Source organism: Tetranychus urticae, chromosome 1, assembly GCF_039701765.1.
Source record: "Tetranychus urticae isolate SD_2017Ah chromosome 1, NJAU_TeUrti_SD_1.0, whole genome shotgun sequence".
NCBI classification, from domain to species: Eukaryota; Metazoa; Arthropoda; class Arachnida; order Trombidiformes; family Tetranychidae; genus Tetranychus; species Tetranychus urticae.
The window spans coordinates 843,288-867,329 of NC_142958.1; the positions used below are offsets into that span (position 1 = coordinate 843,288).

A 24,042-nucleotide genomic window follows, 5' to 3' on the forward strand; every position below is an offset into this window, starting at 1 on the left:
TTGAATCCAAGAATTTTTTTTCTTCTTACCAAATCTTTATCTAAACACTGCATCAAGCTCAGTCAATGTCAGTTGATTTTTTTCACTAATACATTTGATTGATTTATCACCTGAATTTTAAATTTAATTCTTACCTTTAATATCATTTGATGATTCTCTTGGTTTAATAAACTACCTCTGATTTCAATTTACTTTAGCTTGGATTACAACTGGCTCATCTTGTTGGTAGCCTGTCTTCCTGGTCAATACCATTATACCATTTCACAATTGAATGTATGTTTCAAGGAAATAGCTTTTGCTGTTGTTTATCCAAAATCTTCCAGAACCAGAATTTTTGATATGATTTATCAAAAAATATATTATACATCTATGTTTGGTATTATAATATATTTTTATGTGAATATAAAGGAAGATTAAATTGCCTCAAGGAAAGTTGACTTGCTTTCCTTTTTTAACTGGTAAGTCTCTTTGGTTTTGGTGTTGGACAAAAGTGGGTCTACTTGTTCACAGAGCAAAGGACAAACTTTTTTTCAACATAATATTGAATTGAAGATGAATCTGGTTCACGATTTTACCTTCAAAAAAAATATTTTAACTTCTGGTTTCATTTGTAATCAAATGAGTGTTTTAATAAAATTACTGAATGTTGGAAAAATAAAATTTATTGCTCTTGAAATAGCAATTTCTGTTATTTTTACTGTTAACTGTGAAAATAGTAAGTTGATCTTATGTTTACTTTTCACTTGCTTTTGGTTCAATTGTCTTTCAATGTTATCTATTTTAATTGTGATTAAATTTTAATTTTTAAATTTGTTTCATTGTTCAAATTGATGATTAAGGTATGTATAAGTGTTGGTGGCTGAATAGTTTAATGAGGAAAAAGGTAAAGTGCAAAATGTTTTCAATTTTCAGCAACCTTTATTGTCACTTTGGTACTTTTGTTTGCTTTCTTGTTAGGAGCTATCTTCTGGTAGGCTTCATAATAGATGCCTTTTTTTGTTCATTTGACTATCTCTCATTGCTTTTCGTCCATCAACATTTAGTAATTATTGAGGTGATAAAACTAAGCAAGGTAAAGTATAATTTTTTGACAGATTTAAATAAATTAATGTTAAATGGTTAGAACAATAATTATCTTTCTATCATCCAGGTTCACGAAAGAGAAAGAAGGAAGGAAGAAGAAGAAGGTAAAAACAAAGTGTAATGACCAATGTTGAAGGTTAAGTTAAATTTTGTACGTCCAACATCATCTTGCCTGGCTTGTTTCTGTTATCTTACCGCCGAGTCTGTGAGTCTTTTCACTTAATGTTTAGAGAGTAAAAAAAAGGTAAGGTCAAAGTGATGGCCTTTTACTGGTTCAAATCATCTCCTGATCTTCTCTTTTTACTCTATGACGAACCAGTTTCGAGTTTGAAGCCCATCGATGAGCAAAGTTAAAGGAGAGTTTCATTAGGAGAGTTTTTACAAGGAAAATATTTACAAAGAAAGGAAATATCTCATTCTCTTTTTCATCTTCATCATCATCACTACCGTCATCAGTGTCTTAAAAAGAGGAAAAAAAGGTAGAAGATTACAACTGGTCATAGTTGTGCTGGGACTATGAAAAAAGAGCTTGACTTCGTTGGTCATAAATTAAAGGTGCAGTAATTCTGGCAAAATGGAGCCAAATAGCTAAAGTTTGGAACCGGTTTATTGTCAGTTAATTGCTCATAGAGCCATTATGGTTGCAATTTTGTTTCTCTTTTTCATCAACTTACACACACTTTAAGACAAAGTAATATTACAAGCTCGCATCGATTCCACAGGACTTTATATATTTTTATTTGGAGTAAAAATTTAGCAAACCTGAATATCTTATTATCTGTAAACTTTGACCTCTTCAATTTTTGTATCTATAGTTAATCTTTTTTTGATAATCTATTTCATTTTTGAAAGAAGAAGCAGAAGAAGAAGAAGAGAAAGAAAGAAGAAGAACGCAGATAATTTTCCAAATTTGAAACTTGCAAAGTTGAAATAATTTTCTTATTATCTCTCCCTCTCCATCTCTAGATGTATATCATTATCATTTTGCTCAAGGTAATTGGATTATTGTTGTTCTTACATTCTTCAACACTGGAAAAGTGTCTCTTTAATAGGTGACACTCCATTGAAACCTTATTATCATCATCATCACCATAATCAACATGATTCAACAACAATTGCAAAAATCTATTTCACCTGATATTCTACTTTACTTTTACTATTATAAAACTGTAAAATCTCACGTACTGAAAACCCTAGAAGCACAGTTTTCACATGGAAATAGAAAAATTGTTATGCAAAATAATAAGAATGCCCGGCAGGCCTTATTTTCACCCGAGCCCTGTTTAAGAATCAAAGAGGTAAGGAAGGATAAATTTAAGAGCAATTTTATTGCAACTATAAACACCGCATATCAACACTTTTAAACATCTTCATCTTCATCTTTTCTCCTTTTTCTCACTCTATTTTATTCTTTTTCTATTATTTTCAGTGCTTCAATCATTATTGCTTCTTACCCTTTCTCCATGTTCCGTTGTGTATCAAAAGGTAAAGATGGAAACAGTAAAAGGATGAATTGAAAAGTAAATTGGAAAGGAACAGTTAAGAGTGAGAGAAAAAAAGAGTAAAAAGAAATGCTAAGTAAATATACATAAATATTGGTATATTTTGATATATTTATACTATTTATACATTGAATTATTTTCATAGAACCATGAAATCAATCTCATATTCATATTCAGTATATCTCATCTTTAGTTATAGATACACAAAATTTCAGGAAGATACAGAAAAAGGTAAGAGAATCACAAATATCTTACAGTTTATATGCCTTCAAATAATGACGATACTTACTATACAATAACAAATTCATCTTAAATTTCTCTTTTCTTTTATCATTCATAGTTTTCATCAACAATACGCTAACTGCTCTGGTTTTGGTACTCTTGGTTTTTTTTTCATCCCATTCTCATTGTATCTTAAAAAAAAGGAAAAACTCTTCTCACTTCTTGCTTTTTGTGTATGTATTTTAATGCTTACTTGAAATACTATCAGCTATTATGATTTGGCTTGGGTTACACTGAATAGACACACGTTAACCACTACAATAATAGCCAAAATAATAGTATAATTGAAACTTAGCTTTGTTAGTTGATATTTTTTTATAACTCTTGTTTTTTTTGCATCTCTTTATTCAGCTCAAATCAAAGGAAACTCACCAGAAATCAAGTCTGTCATGAGCGGCCATATTAATTTTGATGCCAAACGGAAACCGACGTGTGAAAAGGCTGACACAATAAAGGATCAGGAAAATGATGTTGAAGGAAACTGTTTCTGATGTTTGGTTGATTAAATCCAGCGCAAAGTAAAAGCTCTACCTCTAATGGAACCTTAATTGAGAGTGTGATCTAATCAACGGTATTTCTGTTATCCTTAATACTTTCAATTATTATTAATATATGGTCATGTTGCTGATGGTAATGCTAATGATAATGGTGATGCTGATGGTATTGATGATCCTGATGATGAGGATGGTGATGATGAAGATTCATGTTTAAAACCTTAAATCATTGTACTCTAACCATTGCCTGTTATTCATAGTTAATTAATTTCACGTTTTTCTCTTATTACTTTCTCTATCAGTTTGAGTCTCTCTTTACACACTCTCTCCTTTGTGTACTACTTGACTTGATTTTAAGGTGTGATTAATTAATTTCCGTGTAAATTATGTTTGAGCTCAAATTTTGCATTTAAATCAGGGAATCTGATTTTGTTTTCTTTTAAAACTTCATTTACCAAAATGATTATACTTCCTTTCCTAAACTGCCTTCATTGTTGTATTACCATACACTAAATATCTGTGTGTGTGTTGAACAAAATATTATTATTAGTTTTATTATTATATCAACAGAAGAAGAGTTGAAAAGGAAAAGGAGAATTTAAATTTAATATTTACATTGTTAATTAATTAAACATGAAAATGAATTTCTTTACAATCATTTTAAGGGTTGTTAACCTGATACTTAATCATTCAATTGAATCCAGTTAATCAATCATCCCATCTAAATGTTAGTTTAATTGTTTATCTCTAGTCTCATCTCAATTATTGTATAATTTTTCATTAATCTGCATTCATTTCAACATTAATATCCTCAACAATCAGCTTAATTTTAAACATCATTCATATAGATTATTGATTCATCTTTTTTTTCTTCTTTTTAACCAGTTTTCAGATGAAAAAAAAGCTTATCAATTGGATTATCAAATTTGGCCTGAAAATCATCTCTATTCAGCATCATATTCCTCCATTGATGATCAACTTGATTAACCTGGTAAAGTCAATGAACAACTAAAAACCCAGAGTTGAACCTGATTATGTTTATCAAATTAATTGGAAATATTGAACACAAAATGCTCTCCATCAAATGTTATTCAATATATTCATCTGATCAGATTATTCACCTTGTTATCGGTATATATTCTTATCTTAATATATATCATTACTCCATTATTACTTTACCTTTTGCTGCTCTTCACTCTCTTGATATTTAGTCTATGATATTATCATGAACTGTAAAAAATACTACGTTTACATCAAAAGCTATTAGCAAAGTGTGAGCAATGTAAAAGGATAAAAAGAGGTGCGAAGTAAATAGGATAAAGATGGAGGAGGGTGTAAAAGCTTCAATAATCTCTATCAATTGATCAACTTGCTTGAACTAGCAGGAACAAACTGAGTGGATAAAAGGGAAAAAAGAGACTTGGAATGTTGAATACAATGAAATATATTATGCTCACAATAATAATGTATAACATGTTTATATCAAAAATTAGGTGAACTATCAAAAACAGAAGATGCAAAAAGATCAAAACTGGGAAAGAAAAGGAAAAAGTAAAAGTAAGTTGACGCTTTGCTTATTCAACTCTATCATCATTTTCATCTTATGATTATTCTGTTTTCATCTTTTATTCTTTTCTCTCTCTCTCTTCTTCTAAAGGGAACTTAATTTCCTAAATAAATATCATATCAAACCTGATTGCAAAAAAGGAGAAATGCTTCATTCATGGACCAAAGAAAGGGAAAAACGCGAAATCTTCTAATAACCATTCCATTCTTATCGTTATTTCCTATTGGGAGTGAAAACTCCCATGATAATTGCTATTGTAAAGTTTACTCTTCATCTTAACTTTATTTCATTTCTCTGTCTTTTTGCTTTTCTTCCCAGTCTTTGGCATTCTGTCGTTTCTTGGTTGGAGCAACTCAACTCGACTTATCAATTCAAGTTGAATCATGAAGGTAACTATGAACTTTTGTGTTTATCTTTTACTGAACTAACTTTTTCTTTCACCTTTCATTGTTACAGCCGGGAAACACTTCATGCTGATGGATTAAAATATTTGGTCAACACTTGCTTAACGTCTGTGGATCAATGATGTAGGTAAAGAAAGCTAACGGATTCAAGGATGATTAAAGGGAATGTAAACTGACAGATGAAAGGTCCTGTTATATGATGTCTTTATCGTGGCGCAAAAGTGCATCAAACAGGTGAATTAAAGGGATCAATTGAACAAGTTTAATAACACATTTTGATAATCTTTCAATGATCTCATCTCTATAATCATCTAAATATAAATATATATTTATGCATTAATATATATATACATTTATATTTTCCAATTTGCTGGTAATATTTATTTCTAGATTGAAGACTAACAAAGATGATGAAGGAAGAGAAGCTGATAAATACTCTCGCTGGAGTTTCCCCTCTTCTCGTATTGATGTTTGAGTTCCGGAGTGAAACCCAAGGGAAAAGCGTATATTGAATTTTTGTGGATCAAAATGAAGAGTAAATTTAGTCCAACAAAGTCTGTCACTTTGGGACTTGATAACTTTCATCTTTTTCATTCCTCATCTTTATTCCTCTCTGTTTTCAGGCTCTCCTCTTATACGGTTATGTGGTTAATGAGGAAGGCGTTTAAAGCCCAATAACTCGTGTCAAAGCATAAATGGTCTCCAAAGACGACTTAATCAAACCGTGAAAAACCTTTTTTTATGCTCACTCAATCTACTTTATAACCATGGATAACATGAGCGACATCTTTTTTTTCATCTTTATCCTTCATCATCACCATCAACAAAAACATCATCTCAAGTTAGTCCAAAAACACAGTAATGTTTATATTATTATTTGACTAGATGATAAAATGGTCTGTAAAAGATGATTGAACAGACAAATAACCATGAAAAGCTTGTTAACAGGGACTATATATTATATTTATATTTAGTGATATAATTTTGATGTGATGATCCCTGTGGAGTGGGACACTCGGTGTAATACCTAATAGAGCGTATAATTTACCCTTTTTTTAAATAATGTGCATAATAATATGATAATAATTTGGAGGCCACAAACAGTGTCAAGCGAAAGCGGTGAAAATTAAATTAAATCAAAGCCCATTTGGTGTCTCCACTTTCAACTTGAACCATCAGCAAAATTACCAACAGGAACATTGATTGCAAGTTAACCACAATTTCAGGATGAATTGATGATTATCATCATCATTGTACATTATTATTGTACAATGATATATCAACCTTTACATAACTCAGCCTCATGAATATTGTAATGAGTTATATGCTATAGAAATGATATAATATTTGACTCAAGAGGCATAGCAAATGATGATGGAAGGATAAGTGAAGATGAAAAAAAGGCAAGGAGTGAGTGAAACAAGAAGAGAGGAAAAAAGATGAACAAGATGAAGAGAGAGGAAAAAAAAGGCAAACTAAGGTCATTTTCAAGTGAAACCGCGTGGATAATCATTCGTTCCTCTAATTTCTTTACCTTTAATCATTGATCATTTACTTATTTTCTTCTTATGACAGCCAATCAATTAGCTCTTTTCTTACCCTATCTTCATCATCTCACCCACTTCATTTCTCCTACATATTAGTAGGGAAGATAAAGAGGAAGATCACACACGTATTCAGAATAAAGGAGAAGATGAGAATCACGAGAAGAGCATGATGATGATAATAGTAAAGGGCCATTGAGCCTTAATTGAAAATCTTAATGTGATTTGTCTTTCTAAATATTACCTTTTTATGTTTACCTTGAAAATTTTTCCAAATTTCTCATTTTTCTTCTTTTTCTTTGTTTCTTCCAGATTTTTGTTGATCATTTCTTCATGTTTGATCAATTGTTCCTTCATCATCATTATCATTATGGTTGTTATGAATGATAATCATTTGGAAACTAAATGAGCAAAACTATCATTTCGACGTTTGGTTCAAAGGGAATGCAAAATGTAAAGACAAAGTAAATTTTAAAAAGCAAATTGAAAGCAAAGGAGAGAAGAGAAAAGCCAAAATGATTGGAAAATTTTCGTTAATTTAACGTTGATGTTCGTGATTGACTGAATGTTAAACAGGAAAAACGTTAATGGGTAAATTGCCCTCTGTGAGGTCGAGTTTAAAGTTGATTAAGGTAAATGGTCAGAGGGCGTTGAGCTGGTCATCGTTTCTGCTTCTCCTCTTATTACCATTATCATTACAATTGGTGACTTTAAAAGTGTAACTACATGAGTTACCTTTGGGTGCTCTCTAATTATGTGGCTCATGGTTAGTTAAGGTCATCAATTTAAGTCTACCAAAGTACGGCAGACAAGTTAACAATGAACATGTTTTGAATTATTTTTTTTTTGTTCGTTGTTCATCCAAAGTCAGTTACTAATTTAATTATTATCATTGAATGCAGTCTAAAGGTATCACAATGGATCGATAAATAGAAACAAATTTAGCAGAAAAATATTGCTTCAATTTTGTTGTTTTTACCTTAAATAATAACGATAATGATAATTCAAAGTGTTCATTGGTTTTCCTTTTTGTTGTTTACTTCTTCTTCTTCTTCTTCTTCTTCCTCTTCTTCTTTCTTTTGATGGTCAATAAGATGAGGATGAGCAAGAAAAAAGGTTAACAATCAATAATAATCAATCATTATTAGAAAATTAAAGATCTCACAAGATTTTTCATCTTGTTTACCCTTAAATATTATCCAGAAAAATGCGTAACAAAAATGATGAACAAAATAGATCAACATTTAGTTTCCTTTTCTTGTTCTTTCTTTCACTTTCACGATCAATCTTGGCGAGTTTTACCTTCATCATCATCATCATCATTATCATCTTATTTTTGCCTCTTTTTTTACCTGTAAAAACGATTATTGTTCATTTTAATTCATTCATTTACTCACTTAACTTCTCAATGATAAGATATTATTTTGTTGTTTTTGTTCATCTTCATGTTTCCTTGTCACATAACTACGTCTTAACAACATTTTAGGTTACAAAGTTACCTTAATTTAGATGATTGATATTGATTGATTGAATTTCAACCTTTTCATTCTCGCATCTATTATAGCCAGATATTTATTGATATAATATAAATTGATGTAAATTTAATGCATTTTGTTCATTTTATTTCATCACATCTTTAAGATATACATTTCATTTTTGCTTTCAATTTTCAAAATTACCTTAAAAATGAATATCAAATGAATTGAACGAAATGGTTAAAGTTAATTTTAACCATTTTTGCAATCAAAATGAAAGGTTTGAAGGTAAAATTATCATTCAATAATTGATATTATTTGATGATATTAACTTGAACAAGAAAAGCTTTTATTACTGACAAAACAGTTTCTACTGTGAAATTGATTAAACATCGAATGGTTAATCATTAACTTGTAATAACACTTTAATCACGATTAGCCATTAACTTTACCATTTAGTTTTGTGATTGATCGACATTTAACTTGACCAGCAACCACATTTAATTAATTAACTAACTAATGTTAATAGTTTTTCTTAATGTTGTTCAATTTCTCAATTAATCACAAATTGTTTTCCAGTTGATTGTTGAACATATGAATACATTTTGGATGATTATCAAAGTGATTGGACTAAAAATGCAGCAAAGATGAAAACTATTAACATCATTTTTTGCTAATTCAAGTTAAATGTTACAATTTAACTGTTGAGTTCATTAATGATTGAGAATCATTTTTAGCAATCAAATTACATTTAACTGTGTTGATTGTCATCATTTAAAATATTAATCAATACACTAATCATTTCCAATGGTGACCATTAACTAACAAATTGTGAAATGAAAATAATCTAAATCTAGGTTGAAGTTTAAACAGCCTAAGGGAACCAGAAAAAGGATGAATACTGTTTACTCATCAAAAAGCAAACTTCATCTTCATCCTTTTTCATCTGGCTAACCTCTTCAGCATCCTCATCATCATCTCAATCGTTATGATGAAACGACCTTGCCTTTAGGTGAATCAGTGAACATTCAAAGTGAATGGTCAACCGTTGAAAAAAAAATTGAAACCAAGTCAAAATGTTAGTCAATGACAACCATTTGTAACAATATTAGTCAACTAATTGATTATCAATTTTAAATAATGCTTAACCTCAAACAGAAACCATTTCAACTTGAATCTCAACATGAACAATATTCAAAATTATTTTTTCTTGTTGACTGGTTATTGTTAATGGAAATTTGATTGCAATCAATGATGATAAACATGGCGTAAGATGATTTAATTTAAAACACAATTTCTGCTTTTAACACTATTTTAACAGATGATGATGAGGAGAGGAAAAAGAAGCAAGATTATCTAACTAAGTGTGAAAGTTTCACAGTAATTTGAAGTTGCTGAATATAAGGAGGAATCAAGATGATTAGGGATGAGAATGAGGATGATGAGGTTGTAATGAGACGGAAAAAGGATGCTGATGAAAGAAAAATGACATGAAAATTATGATGAAAAGGATGAAAGCTTTTTGTTGATGAACAAGATGAAATTGTGTTGATAATAATGATGATAATGAAGGTGAATCGAGAGATGATAATAGGTCTGTTTTATAGGAAGAAAGATGAATTATAGAAACAAAATTTGAGAGAAAACCCTTTTTTCCCTGAAAAGCAACTTTCTTTTTCGCTATATACAAACATGGAAAATATGGGAATTTTTTTCCATCCTTTTCCATTCTTAAAGCAAGAATAAATTTTCTTGACAAATCATATTCCTTCCTTTCATTTTCATCCTTTTTTTCATCTCTTTTGTTGTTACTAAGTTTCATCAACAATTGTTATGAATCAATGAACATGAAAGATTGAACAAATTGCAAAAAAACATGAATTTTGATGATAAACAATTGAAACATTTCTTCTTCTTGTTGTTGTCATTTTTGTTTATTTTGAAAGGTAAATGTTAAAATGAATTTAATATTTTCATTCTGATTTGATGAGATTCAACTTTTTTCCTCCTTTTACTTCAATTTATTAACATTATAATATTTATTGACTTTTACTTGACTAATGAAAGGTTTATTACTCTCTATCATTACAGGTAATATCAATTGAATGGACGGGAGTAAAAATGATTACGGGATAAATTGATGGAAATGTCATTTATATTAAATGTAATGAAACTGGTCAAATCATTGGATGGAAACATTTTTATCAAAATGGACAACTGATTAAAAAAGATTAGACCAAGAAGATGGAGAAGAGAAGGAAAAGCGCAAAGTGTAACTGAATGACATTTTAGCTGTTATACCATTTGTTCAGTGTTTATTTGTTTCACAAGGAGATGGGAAGATGAACAAAGATGATCAAAGATGATGAAAAGATCAGCAAAGGATGAAACACAGAAGACGAATCCTATATAATGTAAAGATAAAGATACGCCTAAGGCATCATCATCATCAACAACAACGCCAACAACATCAACAACAATAATACAAGGAGTAACATCATGAAATGACTAGAGCTGATGGAATATGGAAAGAAAGAAAAAGATGATTAGAATTACTGGGAAAAGAAGAGATTCTGATGCTTCTGCTGCTGCTGCTGCTGCTGCTGTTGATGATGATGATCATGAGGATGGTGATGATGATGGAACAGAAAGAAAAAAATGATTGCCGAGAAAAAAAAAGCATGAAAATAATGGTGAATAGGAAAAGCTAAAAGACGAAATGAGATCAAATCTTATTGAGTCTCATCATTATAACCATGATAACATCCTCTTGTACCTTTTTTTATGGCTAAAATAATTACCTATAAGGTAACTTTATCATCATCATTTAGCTGACCAATTCTGTTGGGTACGTTATTGGTTCATCATCACTTAAATGATCAACCAACAACTGGATTCGATGCTTTTTTTGCTGCTGCTTGCTGTTAATACTTGAGATTCAAGTAATTTTCTGGTACAATAAAGGAAACACTGAATGATTATACATTTTTTATGGTTAAATACTGGATCAGGATAATAACTTACCTGATAAAGATATAAAGTAAACTCTCAATCAGTTGACAATTTTGATGTTCATCTCTTTACTCTACCTTTGACCTCATTTTGGATGGATTGTGATTCCCTCTAAATCTCTCAGTAAATCAAATAAGCCGGATGTGGGTCCTAATCTAACCATTTAATTTGGTTAATTTGTTCTTGAAACGGTAAACCATTTCAATTATAATTTGACTTTGAGTCAAGATTCTCATCCATTGTTGCCAATAACATTATTAATATGCATATTTGTATTTTTTCAGGTTCACTTTTTTGTTGTCATTCAATTGTGGCCACATGTACATGGATCAATAGACCATTTTGACTACAAAACGCCGTTGTAATGTAAATATGAATCAGTTTGGATTAACATTGGCAAAAGGTAAACAAAATGACCATTCAATAAACTTGAAGCAACAGCTCAATTTATTAGCATAATAATTTAAATATCTAAATGATTATCCTAAATTGGTCTAATTTAAAGTCACAATTCTAATTTCTTCTTCTATTCAATACAGATAAAGAAGACACAAAGAGGATGAAAGAGAGGAAGAAGAAGAAAAGTGTGAAACATCTTTTTTAAAGTCTAAATCTTGATCTTGTCAAACTGTTCAACTCTTGAGCTTTTTTATCCTCATCCAACATCATCTTTTAAAAGATATTCAGTATTTATAGACTTACAAGTATTAAGTTTTTTTTATCCTATGAAGCTTCTCGTGGTAATTGAATGAGACAAGTAAAGCGACTTGAAAGTTATATAAGATGATGAAGTAAATAAAGATGAAGATGTGATGAAAGAAGAAAAATCTAATTCTTTTTTCTTTCTCTTTCATCTTGAAGTATCTTGCAAACTTAATAATAGGTTAAAATGGACAGGTAAGTTTCCCTGTTGTCATTTTGATCATCTTTTTCCTCCTCATCATCTTGTTGTACAATTTGTTGAAAAGTAAACCAACAGTTGAAAAGACTTACTTACACACAATGAACAAGACAAAAACTCATTTTTTGTGTATTTTTCTTACAGACGCATTTCCATTCTAGATTCATGTTTACTGATTGTCAATTGGACAAAGAGAAGGACAAAAAAGCTTTAAACCAGCACCAAAAGTTAAGTTTCAATGGATACAATCGGTTGGATAAATTTGAAAAGCAGTTAAACATAATACAAATCAGGTAAAGATAGATAGTTTTACAATCATTTAATTGTGAAGTGTTGAACCATAATATTTATACTGAAAATTGTGTATTTTGAGGTTAGCTTTAATCGTCTTCTCTCTTCTTTTTTCCTTCAGATAAACAAGAAGTCACACGAAGGTTTGATGATCATTATCATCACCATGATCATCTCTGAATTGGCTTATATTTCATGCTGATTGCCAAGTACACTTTTCACACTCCAATTGGTACGATTTGTTGGTCCTTTTGCACTGTGTTCGAGTTACAAGTGACATTGACGTGAAGAGGAACCAAATGGATGAAAAAAAACTATGAAAAGATATCGGATAACTTACTAGTTGATACTACAATTGATTGTAATTATTTTACCTTTACACTTGAGTAGCAATCTTTATCTTTATAAACCCATGTGTATACACACATTTATTTATAAATCAATTGTTACTTGAGGTGTTAACAAGGATGAAAGAGAGTCTGAAGATGATGAGAAAAGGTGATGTTAAAGATGTTAATCTCTCTCAACTGTATTGGCCTTTTATTGATTCAAAAACTGATAATAATAGCAATGGTAATGATAATATTATGGGAGTGATATTAATAGGACTTATCAATGAATGAAGTGTTAATAATATCACTGAATCTTATCAAAACGTTTTCTTTTCATTTTTCTTCAGCTTTTCCTTCAAACCTTATTTTTTTGTGTTGATTCAATCTTGAACTGTAAATCACAATGAAACAACAACTATTTTAAGGTTTGTTAACATCAACTCTTGTCATCCATTGTAATCATTTAGTTTGGTTAACACGTAATAATAGAAGTGCGTTTAGTACGGATTTTGGCCTTTAAACTGGCCTTAGGCAACCAAACCGTGAGTATTAATGCTGTAAATTATTGTAATCATTAGCAGCGTTTACTCGTTGTTGGTTACATTTATGATTTGTATTACATCTTTACAATGAAAAACCTTTTTTTCATCTTCAACACTCAATATGTTACTTTGCAGGTCATCATTTTAACGGAAATTATTATTTTCTCAATAATTTTTTCGCCTTCTTTTCGATATTTTGAAATGTGAAGAAAACAAAAATTCACATTTCAACTCTGATTGCTTCAACTTGCAGTAATGTTAAAAGGTATTTATTGTTTACCTTTGGGCTAAAATATTGCCATTATGATTATACAAGTTGACAGTAAATTTAAAGTAACTATCAATTCATTATCAGTTTCATAACACTGTTATTAACATTACAATTAGATGCTGATAATTTATATCATCATCAGCATCGCTATTATTATCATTAATATCGTTGTTTCAAGCAAGTGCAACAACAAAAATTGAGACATAAATTGAAAGATAAATATCGATACATAAATTAGTCAATTTTTCAGTCAATAAACTTGCAATTAAGTTTGATGAAAATTTCAATTCAAAATGCTTTTCAAGATGAATTTAAATTTTCAATGTTACGTCCAAGCAAATGCTGTAAGCTTTGAAAGCTTACTCAAAATGGATAAAAGGTTTGATCTTTTAAATGTCGAGACAATTGGATGAATGAAATTCGATCAACAAAGACGATTGAAATGATCATTATTAACATTTCATTGTTGGAATCGCAATCTTGCTGAGAAACATTGAAATTGTGAGATAAATAGATAACAAGAAAATAAATGGTCTTTTCAATGGAAACTTCATTGTCTGGGAATTGCTAAACAATTAGCAATTATTATCGATTGCAGACAATTATTTGAAGGAAAACATTCAACCTTTCAACTATCTGAATCAATGTTGACTGTTTATCATTTACAGAATTTTCTTGTTCGCATTTCATTTTTGTTTTTGTTTTACTCTGTTTAAACCTTGAAATTTGCTGCTCATTGCTCCTCCTTTAGTTTTGAAAATGGCCTTAAGCTGTTGGTTGAAAGCGAAATAAGTTGATGTTAAATCGTTGGTCTTATTTCGTTGCAACGAAACCTTGAGGGTAACAGCATTCAGCACTTATCTTGCAATTTATCCAATGATTTTGGAAGAAGAAGATTTTTCATCTTTCAAATATTCATTTGTGTTCACAATTGAAACAATTTGTTTCAATAATATTTTGCTTTCCTTTTCCCTTTTTGATAAATCAGTTATTAATCGTGATCAATTGATTGTTACGATTATTGTGAACTGATTATGATTTGTTGCATAAAAGGAACCAGAAAGAAATATATAATATTAATAACGATAATTATGTTTATAAATAATCGTAACCATGATAAATGTTAATGATAAAGTAATAACAAGTTGTTAGTTAATAATAGTTAATATTACTTGTTATATTTGTTAGTCTTTTATATTTACTTGATTACTCTTCAGTTCGTAGCATATAATGACCATGATAATGCTAATGATAATAGTTTGGGTTAATAAATTTAGATAGTCAAACTATCAAAAGAAAAGTGGTAAAAAATTAATCAAATTTAATTTAGATTAAATTACTTACCTGCCAAGAGCAGGATTCCAAGGTAAGGAAAGACATTTTTGTGTGAATTGTTTTCTTCTAACCTGTTAATTTTGTCTTTCAGATTGATTAAGGTTGCAAATTAACAGAAAGCAATTTGATTGCCACTCAATGAAACGTTTGCAGTTCAATTATTTGGTCAACTTTACTTTTGTTTTTTGTAAAATTATCCTTTACTTGGCTGGTAACAACACAATTTAAAACACACTCACAGAGTTTATCAATTTGCTGGTCAACAATTTAAATTTAATTGTTGCTGTTGAATTTGTCCACATTTAATTTGTCTGGTTAAAGCTGAAGCTGGTTTGAGGATAAGATTTAAACTGATCTTTCAATCTTATTGTTGTTCCGTTTAATAAGATGGTGGTGTTGGGTGATGAAGATGGTTATTATGATGAACAGATTAATTGAAAGCTGATGATAATTAAAATGAAACACATGAGAAAAGCTCTTGAGGTTGTTATGTTCATAAGAATCATAAGAATAATATAAATATAATAATAATATAATATATGTAAGTATGTAAAAAGTGAGATGAAAAGTGTAACAGAGTTACGTTGGATATGAAAAAATGTTGATCATCATTTTTCTTCTTCTTTGCTCCATTTTTTTCCACTCTCAATCTTATCCTTTCTTTTTTGTCTTTCTTGTTACAGATGATTATAATGATGATTTCATGGAATCTGGATGAACCACACTCACAGCAAGTAGACACACAGAGCACAGAGACAGTGAAAGACAGACACAGATTCACAGTTACGAACAGAGTCTGTATGGTTCAACCCTCGTCATGACTCCCAATAAGATGAATTCAATGTTGACCTCACCTCCAAAGGCGTTTGTTGTCTCTGGTTGAACACAGAAGGGGCAATAAAGGGAAAAGCAAAGCGCACAGGAAGAAAAAAGAGAGAGAAAAGAAAGGCTTTTTGGACAAATGATGATGATGATGATCGAGGAAAGAGAAAGAGGAACACAATTTTCATCAAGAGACAAAAATGGCAATATCTTTGCTTTGCTTTACTTGTTTTTTGTTTGTTGCCTTAAGGGAGGTTCCTTATTGTTATCCTATATCTTTATCATCATGATCCTCATCCTAATCAAGTTCAGGTATCGCGCATCATCCACTCACTCCCTCACTCATTCACATAATCTTGATCCTCCTTCTCCACCCACTCCTGCCACTGTCAAGTCTTACTCCAAGCCTTACTCTTAACCTTACTCTGACTCTGGTTAGTCTCAATTTTACTCAATGTTCACTGTACACTGAACCTTGCCAAGTCTCATTGAAACTCACTATATCGATCCATCATCGCCTTTCCTCTTATTGGTTGCATTTGTATTTCTCAAGGCGGAGACTCTAACGGTACATTGTTATTGTACTTATATTATCATCAACTTCATCATTCTCATCATCTTTTACTTCTTTGTAACTACTTTTCATCTCTTTCTCTCTCTTCCTCTCTTCAACATTATAAGCTCATTTTTTGGATACAAATTTTTTTCATCATTTTCTTTATGTATTTATGTATTTCCATCATAATAATCATTCCTATTCTTGTTTCATTCAACATTTAAATGCAAAACAAATTGAACATTTTGATTTGCTATCAATTTGTTGGGTCACGCTTTTTCATGGCTTATATCATGATTATCAATTGATTTTCATTTCTATCTTTTTCTCCTTCTTTTACTTCAACCTTTTCAACATTTTTTGCCTCTTATTTGCATTTTTAGAGTAATATTTTTTTCTCATTGAAAAGTCACTTTTTTTGTGATGCTTATATTTATGCTGTTGCTCAGGTTTGCGTTTAATGTCAAATTAAGTTTTACCTTGATTGGTGATGGATGATAAAATGTATTTAAAGGAAAGGATAGATGATGATGATGATGATGAGCGAAATTTGATGGTGCAAAAAAAGGCAAAAAAATTTGAACAAATTGATATCAGACAAACGCATCAGAATGGCTTGTCAATGGAGAAGAAGAAGAAAAAAACAGAAATCTGAATCTTTCCATCTTTTATCCAGCTTCTTCCATCACCTTGCATTTCAAGTTATTACACGTTTTTATATATATTTTTCAGGTCACGATAAAAATGTCGTCTTTGTCTGTCAACTTCATCATTTATCATCAATCTAAATGATCCCTTTTTGCCTCTTTTTTTCACCAGCATCAGCTGATGAAGAAGAAGAAAGTCTATTACAGTCATTCAATTTTTGGATCCTTTTCTTTCCTCTCTTCCATCAGCAGAAAGGCAATTTTGACATTCTCATTCAACATGAAGATTGAAATCAAGATGAAGTGGTGAAACTAAATTCACAAAAAGCAATGATCCTGATTCAGATGATGATAAAAATGAAGCAAAGTGAAGTGAAAAAAAGCAAATGCAAAAATGCAATTGAACATCTTATTGACATTTTTGATCATCTTCAACTCTTGAGAAATTTCATTGATCTTTATCTGTAATCATCTCCATAAGCATGATGGTTTAAACTTGAAAACCCAGAAATGTGACTTAATACAGGATAATGATTTAAAGGGTGAAAAATGACTAAAATTTGGGTGCAAAGCAAATTTGCGATGAAAAAAGGATGAAATAAAAAAAACATTTCTTTAGGTTACATCTCTTTTTGATGAATGAAAAGTGTTACACTGTGTATGAATGTAATGATTATATTAGTAAGTAACTATCCTTTGGCAATGTTTGTAAATTTTTTTACTACAAAATTCTCACTCTTGTAACATATTTCTTTCTCTTTCTGTTTCGCAGTGCCGTTAACCAGTCTGATTCAATACTGACCAGTGAAAAGCCAAAGGAAAAGCCCTGAAAGATGAAGGAAAGAAGAAGAAGAAGAAATGTTAACCCAGCAAACTAAAGATATACATACATACATGATATTATGAAAGTGCGGTTTGAAGCAGCAAAAAACTGATTCACCTGCGGCCATTCAAGTTACATCATGAGTGAGAGTGATGAACAAGGTGAAGGAGGAGGCTGAAGACCTTGCGGGAAAGAAGAAGATAATGATGGAAAAGAAGAAAAAAGAATGAACAAAAAAGTACAGTTTGGATGAAGTAGCAAGAAAATAAGGAACCGAGGAAAGACCATTTTTAGGGATTTTCTTAAAGCAAACCAATGTTACCTTTAAAGTTATTCATTCAAGTTTATTGGGATAAAATAAATATTACACTTTGACCAATTGGATTTAGTAATATTTTTCAAGGTTATCATCTCCTTTAAGGCGTTCATCATCATCAGCCATCATCATCTCGCTTAAAGCCAACAGATAACAGAAGCATCAACAAGCCAAAGTAGTAACACTCACACACACACAAAAAACCAAGCCTTGAAGCAGTAACGTCTAGTCGTTAAAATGCCCCATAAAGATCATCAGCTTTTTTTACCCACAGGTTATTTATATGTATTTACTGCTATTGATTTAATATTATGTGTGTACTCATGATGATTATGATTATTATTATCATCATGATCATCTCTTACAACTACTACTACTTACTACTTACTACTAGAACGTGCTATTTACGTTCACTTTGATTTTCACTGTACCGTTACTTGTTGTTTATAATAATCTTGCAAAGGTGTGGTCATAATATTTCCGGTTCTTTAACCGTAAGGCATTTTTGGATGCTATTTTTTTCACTCTCTAACAACAAAAGCCTCAAGCATATCGTTCATTTGGTTGTTGACCTTCATCAAGGTTACCCACTTTTGTATTGACTGCTTCTTTAGCTCTTTTAGATGGCTTATTTTACTGTTATCTCATATTATCTTGAAATTCTGATCATATCTTTTGCTTACACATTTAATCACATATTAGGTAATTGACATCAATGATTGGGTTAACAATGGGTGACAATGGGTTGCTTGAAAAGTGCGCTTTATGGGAATCGCTTGTAACTCTGCTGGATGTCGCTAGTTTGGTTTGCCTTTTGTTTTATCATTTCAGCGATTAATTACATTCAGTTTTTAACTGATTTATATTGATTATCGCTATTTTAATTGATGATTTACTTTTTGGTTTAAACCGACAACCTTTCGGCTCAACTTGTTTTCAAGTGTCACCCACACATTATGTGGTACGCAAAAAAAGGGTCAGTTTTCACTTCATTGTTACCCATTTATTTTGTGAGTGTGTGTTGATCTATTTGTCTTTTATCCTAATTGTTGCCAAGTGTTTGATTAGCAATGCTAATTGTTGATTATCATCTTGATTAGTTGTTAAATGTCACTGTCTAATACCAACTGTTTCCTTGTCATAATCACAAAGAAAAGGAAAGGAGGAGAATTTTCATTCTCATCATTTATTCATAACTAAAATCTTGTTATCACTGTCATCACTGTAATCATTCTCTATTATTAGTCTTCCTTTTTTTTCTCATCACAAAATTATTGATCATAATTGGATGATGATACATTTGTGTGACATATATGTATACCTTTAAGAGAGCAAAGTGTGTCTCAGTTCATCTTTTTCATTGAGTCAAATATTTTTTTCAACTATAAAATGAGTAAAAATAGGCTCCCTGTTGATGAAAATACAAATACAGATATGTAATAATAATAGTATTAATAACAATGGAGTGCAAACGCCTGTAACCTGCTTATTTATCTTGATTCATAACCATTAAATATTACATATTAATAAATGTTAAATCCATTTAGCACTTATCGTAAACTGAATTTCATCGGCAAATGAAAACAAACTCTAAATATGCCAATTAGATGTATATCATTATAATGATGAAATATCAAAAATCGCAGCATGACGTCCATTTTGAGGTATATCCACTCATAATTGTAAATCGTTTGCTTTACCAAAATTGGATCAATACTTGAAAAATGCTAATAAAGGAAGAGAAGCAAAAAAATGAATAAATATATGAATATAAGATAAATATTATTGAAATGTGAATGTATCAATATTACCTCTTTTTTCATTTTTAACTTGCTTTCAATTTGTTTCAATTGACTCTTCAGCACACTTTCATTTTTATATCATTCAACTTTAATTTTATCCATTTGTCCTCCTCATCCTTTCATCAATTGATATTATTATTAGCCTGAGTATTGTTTTTAAATTCGTGGGAATAAATTATTTCCATGATTCTTTTCGCCATTATGAGATGACTTTTTTTGTAACATTGTATCTTCACTTGCTTTTAGATTAACTGGTTCATTGGATTGCTTCTCCTCGTTCGGTTCTTGTTTATTTTTCGGGTTAAGGCCACTCATCTGGGTGCGTTATTGGTGTGTTGTGATTAAATTGTCAAAGTTTAAAGCTGAAAGGTCAAACATTTGACCACAAGACAAGATGGTGAATAAATAAAGGTTTAGCTAGGTTAAAGTAAACAAAATGAGAGAGAGAGAGACAAGAGTGAGATTAAAATGAAAAAAACAAAATAAGCTTCTTGTTGCCTTTTGACACGTGCTACGCGGTAAGAGGTAAAGGCATGAAGGAGTACGCAAGGAGGGCGGAAGGGAGGATAAGGAGGTAGAAAGGTTGATAGGAACACGCGTTTCATCAACAAGTAAAATACGTACTTAAGAGCATAATATAAGTAACATATTAGTTCTTCATTGGATGACGATGAAAGGAGCATGATGAGTTTCTCATATAGTGGAAACCCTGTTCATGTAGTATATGATGTAAACAAATAAAGTTGCAAGATGAAAGATTTGTTGGATGATGAGGATAAAAGTCAATAGATGAGATTTGAGAAAAGATTTCTTTCCCAATTGATATTGAAGTAGCAAGAATGTGAATTGGAATGGGTGTTTGTGTATTTAACGAGATCCCAGCAAACCATCTTAAAAGTCAAGTGGATCATATCATCATCTTGACTTGAGGATCAACCTTTTTCCTGATTATCATTTCATTGAAAACTCCATTCGCTCATATGAGAAACCAAAAATGCCAATCTTTGATTCAACTTTTTTTTAAAAAAAAGTAAATAAAATGACTTCAATACAAAAATTATTCCAGTGTAATGCTGAGTTTGAATCTTTGAAAAAGCACGAAATCCAAATTATCACAATAAATCTCTAGACTGCCAAATGAAGCCAACACAATCCTGCTCTAATTAACATGAACCAATCGTTATAATAATAATGATTGTAGGCCTGAAAAAAATAACAAAATCTTTTAGTCTAATAATAATGGAAGCTGAACACGCATTAAATAACAAAGCTTACCACAAGATCTAACTTGAGACATTAATAAATGCACAAAAATTAGGCTAAATTGTAACAATAATAGATACATTGAACAAATCACATTTCAAATAACGAACTGATTAAGTTTATAAGATATGAACAAAATTAACAATTAAATAATTAACCAAAAACACACGTAAACAACAATAGAAACTCCAAGACAATTTATTAAAGCAAAAGCAAACTTATTACAGTTTTGCCCGACAGAGGGTCGAGGCGGAAAAACTCGGTCATAGAGAAATTCCATCTGGTGTTTTTACAAAAAAATCACACCCATAGCGGTACATTCCACCGCTTAAGTTTACAAAAGACAATAAAAAAATTTACATAATTATTTGATTAATGGATTAATAAAATTATTAAATTGTTTAGGTCCTTTTATTAAATCCTTTTGTTCAGGTCCATGTTGATTAAGTATATTGTTTAATTTGAGCTAATCTCTTTGAGTATTGCTGACTTCCTTGCTGAGTGGCTTCAGATAGCCATCCTGAGTTTGACCAAGGTCAAGGCAAACGTCCTGGGGTCGACCATCTCCACCACCCAACATGGCCAACACTGATATTTTCAAATTAAATAATTTTGTTGAATTATTATTTATTAATTAGGTAGTGTTAGACTGCGTTATTTAGTTGTGTTTGATTTTGCTTGCTAAGAATATATTTTTCATAAATTTCCTGTATTCCAGGTTTTGATTTCATATTTAATTTCAATAATTTGATTTTATTTATTAGTTATTTATTTAATAGTTTATTTGTTAAATTGATTATTAATTGGTATTTTGACATTGTAAGTTGACTATGAAAAGGTCACCTTCACTACACCTCAATCCTTCTCCTGGTCAGAGTCAGTGGAACACATTCTGAGGTTAAAACGACAAATAAGATCACTTATAATAAATATGTACGAACATTTATAGACAAACACTTTAAACTACAAATAATTAAACAATTATTAATACACAATAAAAGTAAAAAATTTAACGAATTAAAAATGCATGTTGACAAAGAAATCTGCTTGCGTTTAAGGGGTCAGCCATATATTAAGCTTTGCATTGCATAAAAGCATAAATTGATTGAAGATGTAAATTGCAAAAAAAGCATTTAATCATCAACCTTTAACATTATCGTATTTAAATGAGAGCTTTAGACAGGCCCAAGTTTAATAAATATTGAACCAGAAAAGAGAGGCTGAATGAACATGAAGCTCATTGAATAATAAGATAATTACAGAGGAAAGTAAATGGAAGGATTGAAAGTTAACAAAAAAAGCAAATCATACACAGTATTAATAATAGAAGATGAAAGACTTGAAATGATGAATCAAAATCAACAACAGATAGCAGAAAGAAATGGCGATGTAATAATAATAGTAATAATAATGATAATAATAATGATGAAGATAGTGTGTCAACTTTTCTGTCCTTTTTTGTCGATTTGAAATTTCTTTTTTTTCCCAAGTAATTCTTTGACGGATTCCTAATATAGCCCAAAGCAATGTTAGGGAAATACAGCAAAATACAGAAGAAGAGAGAAGATGAAAAGAACAAAAAACTCCTATATAATCATCATCATCTCCATCTTCATCTTCTTCATCAATGACAATCTTATAATCTGTTTCCTCTTTCAAACCTTCACTACTAACTGCTATTAAAACCTTATTCAACCCCTAAATTGTGATCAAACACACAATACTCCTACATCATCATCATTATTATTATCATCATCTGTTCAGTAAGAAAAGATCAATTCTGAAAGAAGAAGAGAAAAAAAGATCAAAAGTTGGATGATGATGAAGATGATGAAGGAAGAGGAAATATTTTTGTCAACTAAGCAATGATATTTGATAATACATATTTAGTAATATCTTTCAATATGAAAAGGTTTGGATGTAAAACATTTTCACACTCAACTAAGCAACTGATATGCGCTTTTAATCAAAACCAATTGCATTTATTTCCACCAAATTATCACTAATCACATCTCAATCATTTACAATCCATGAAGATGATTAAAGAAGTGATTTGAATCAAAATCAAAAATATAATTCTCTTACAAAAACATTTGCTTTTGTCAATCCTTTCACTTTCATCTTTTCACAAAAACAAATCTTTACTTTTCTTGCATTGTCTTACCTTTTCCTGATTTAATTGCTGCTGATTAAACAATTACCTTCACAATTGTTTCCTATTGTAATCTTAACAATTACAATGATTGCCATTATTATTAAAATAAATGAACTTGTTGACAATTTTTCAAGTTAAAAACATTTTCAAATTTCCTTACTTCACAACAAACGCTTGTTTACATATATTTTGTGTCAACACTTTGTCATTATAATACAAGCTAATAATAGCGAATAATAATGAATAATAAAACTACAATCAGTTGAAATGAAGATGATTATTGTTCAGCAAAAATCATGAAAAGCAGAGGAAAAAAAAATAATAGTCATAAGAATGAGAAGAAAAAAACTAAAAGTAAAATGAAAATGAATGCAAACACAAGACAAAAAAATTTCATTCAATTTACCCTAAGGTAACTCTTTCCTCATCCTCATCCTCATCCTTATCATCTTGATCATCATCATCATCATCATTATAATGGAAGAATCTTTTTGTTCAGGAAACTTTTCATTCCCTGTTGTTGATGTTTTCAGTTTGAAATAGCAAATATTGTAACCCTAACCTTGCGGGAGAATCCATTAAATGGTTATTTCTTATGTTGCTATTCAGTCTTTTTTACATAT

The 24,042-nt window shown here is 30.3% G+C and overlaps 2 protein-coding genes and 1 long non-coding RNA gene across 4 annotated transcripts in view; 1 reads left to right on the forward strand and 2 right to left on the reverse strand.

Annotated features, from left to right (window-relative positions):
- The window catches only part of TfAP-2 (transcription factor AP-2), a 29,867-nt gene extending 14,681 nt beyond the window's left edge, over positions 1–15,186 (reverse strand). The window contains exon 1 of one of the 2 annotated variants that reach the window (XM_015937926.2): positions 15,045–15,186. In XM_015937926.2, the coding sequence (XP_015793412.1) occupies positions 15,045–15,080 (36 nt within the window). In that variant the 5' untranslated portion in view covers positions 15,081–15,186. Of the gene's footprint in view, positions 1–134; positions 271–15,044 lie in introns of those variants that run through there. The other variant, XM_015937929.3, reaches the window with a different exon arrangement.
- LOC107369964 (uncharacterized) lies at positions 553–4,021 on the forward strand. Its single transcript, XM_089266147.1, has 11 exons — positions 553–715; positions 840–883; positions 958–970; positions 1,044–1,072; positions 1,151–1,187; positions 2,050–2,076; positions 2,281–2,381; positions 2,513–2,568; positions 2,779–2,816; positions 2,926–3,040; positions 3,219–4,021. The coding sequence occupies exons 1-11, from the start codon at positions 553–555 to the stop codon at positions 3,271–3,273; spliced, it is 678 nt and encodes a 225-aa protein (XP_089122273.1). The 3' UTR covers positions 3,274–4,021.
- A 4,428-nt stretch (positions 15,187–19,614) lies between the features above and the next one.
- Positions 19,615–22,312, reverse strand: LOC107370044 (uncharacterized). Its single transcript, XR_016197878.1, has 5 exons — positions 22,108–22,312; positions 21,277–21,852; positions 20,626–21,204; positions 20,011–20,418; positions 19,615–19,926 (listed from the first exon to the last, which is right to left on the reverse strand). It is a non-coding gene; the product is annotated as an uncharacterized LOC107370044 (long non-coding RNA).
- Positions 22,313–24,042: the final 1,730 nt, after the last annotated feature.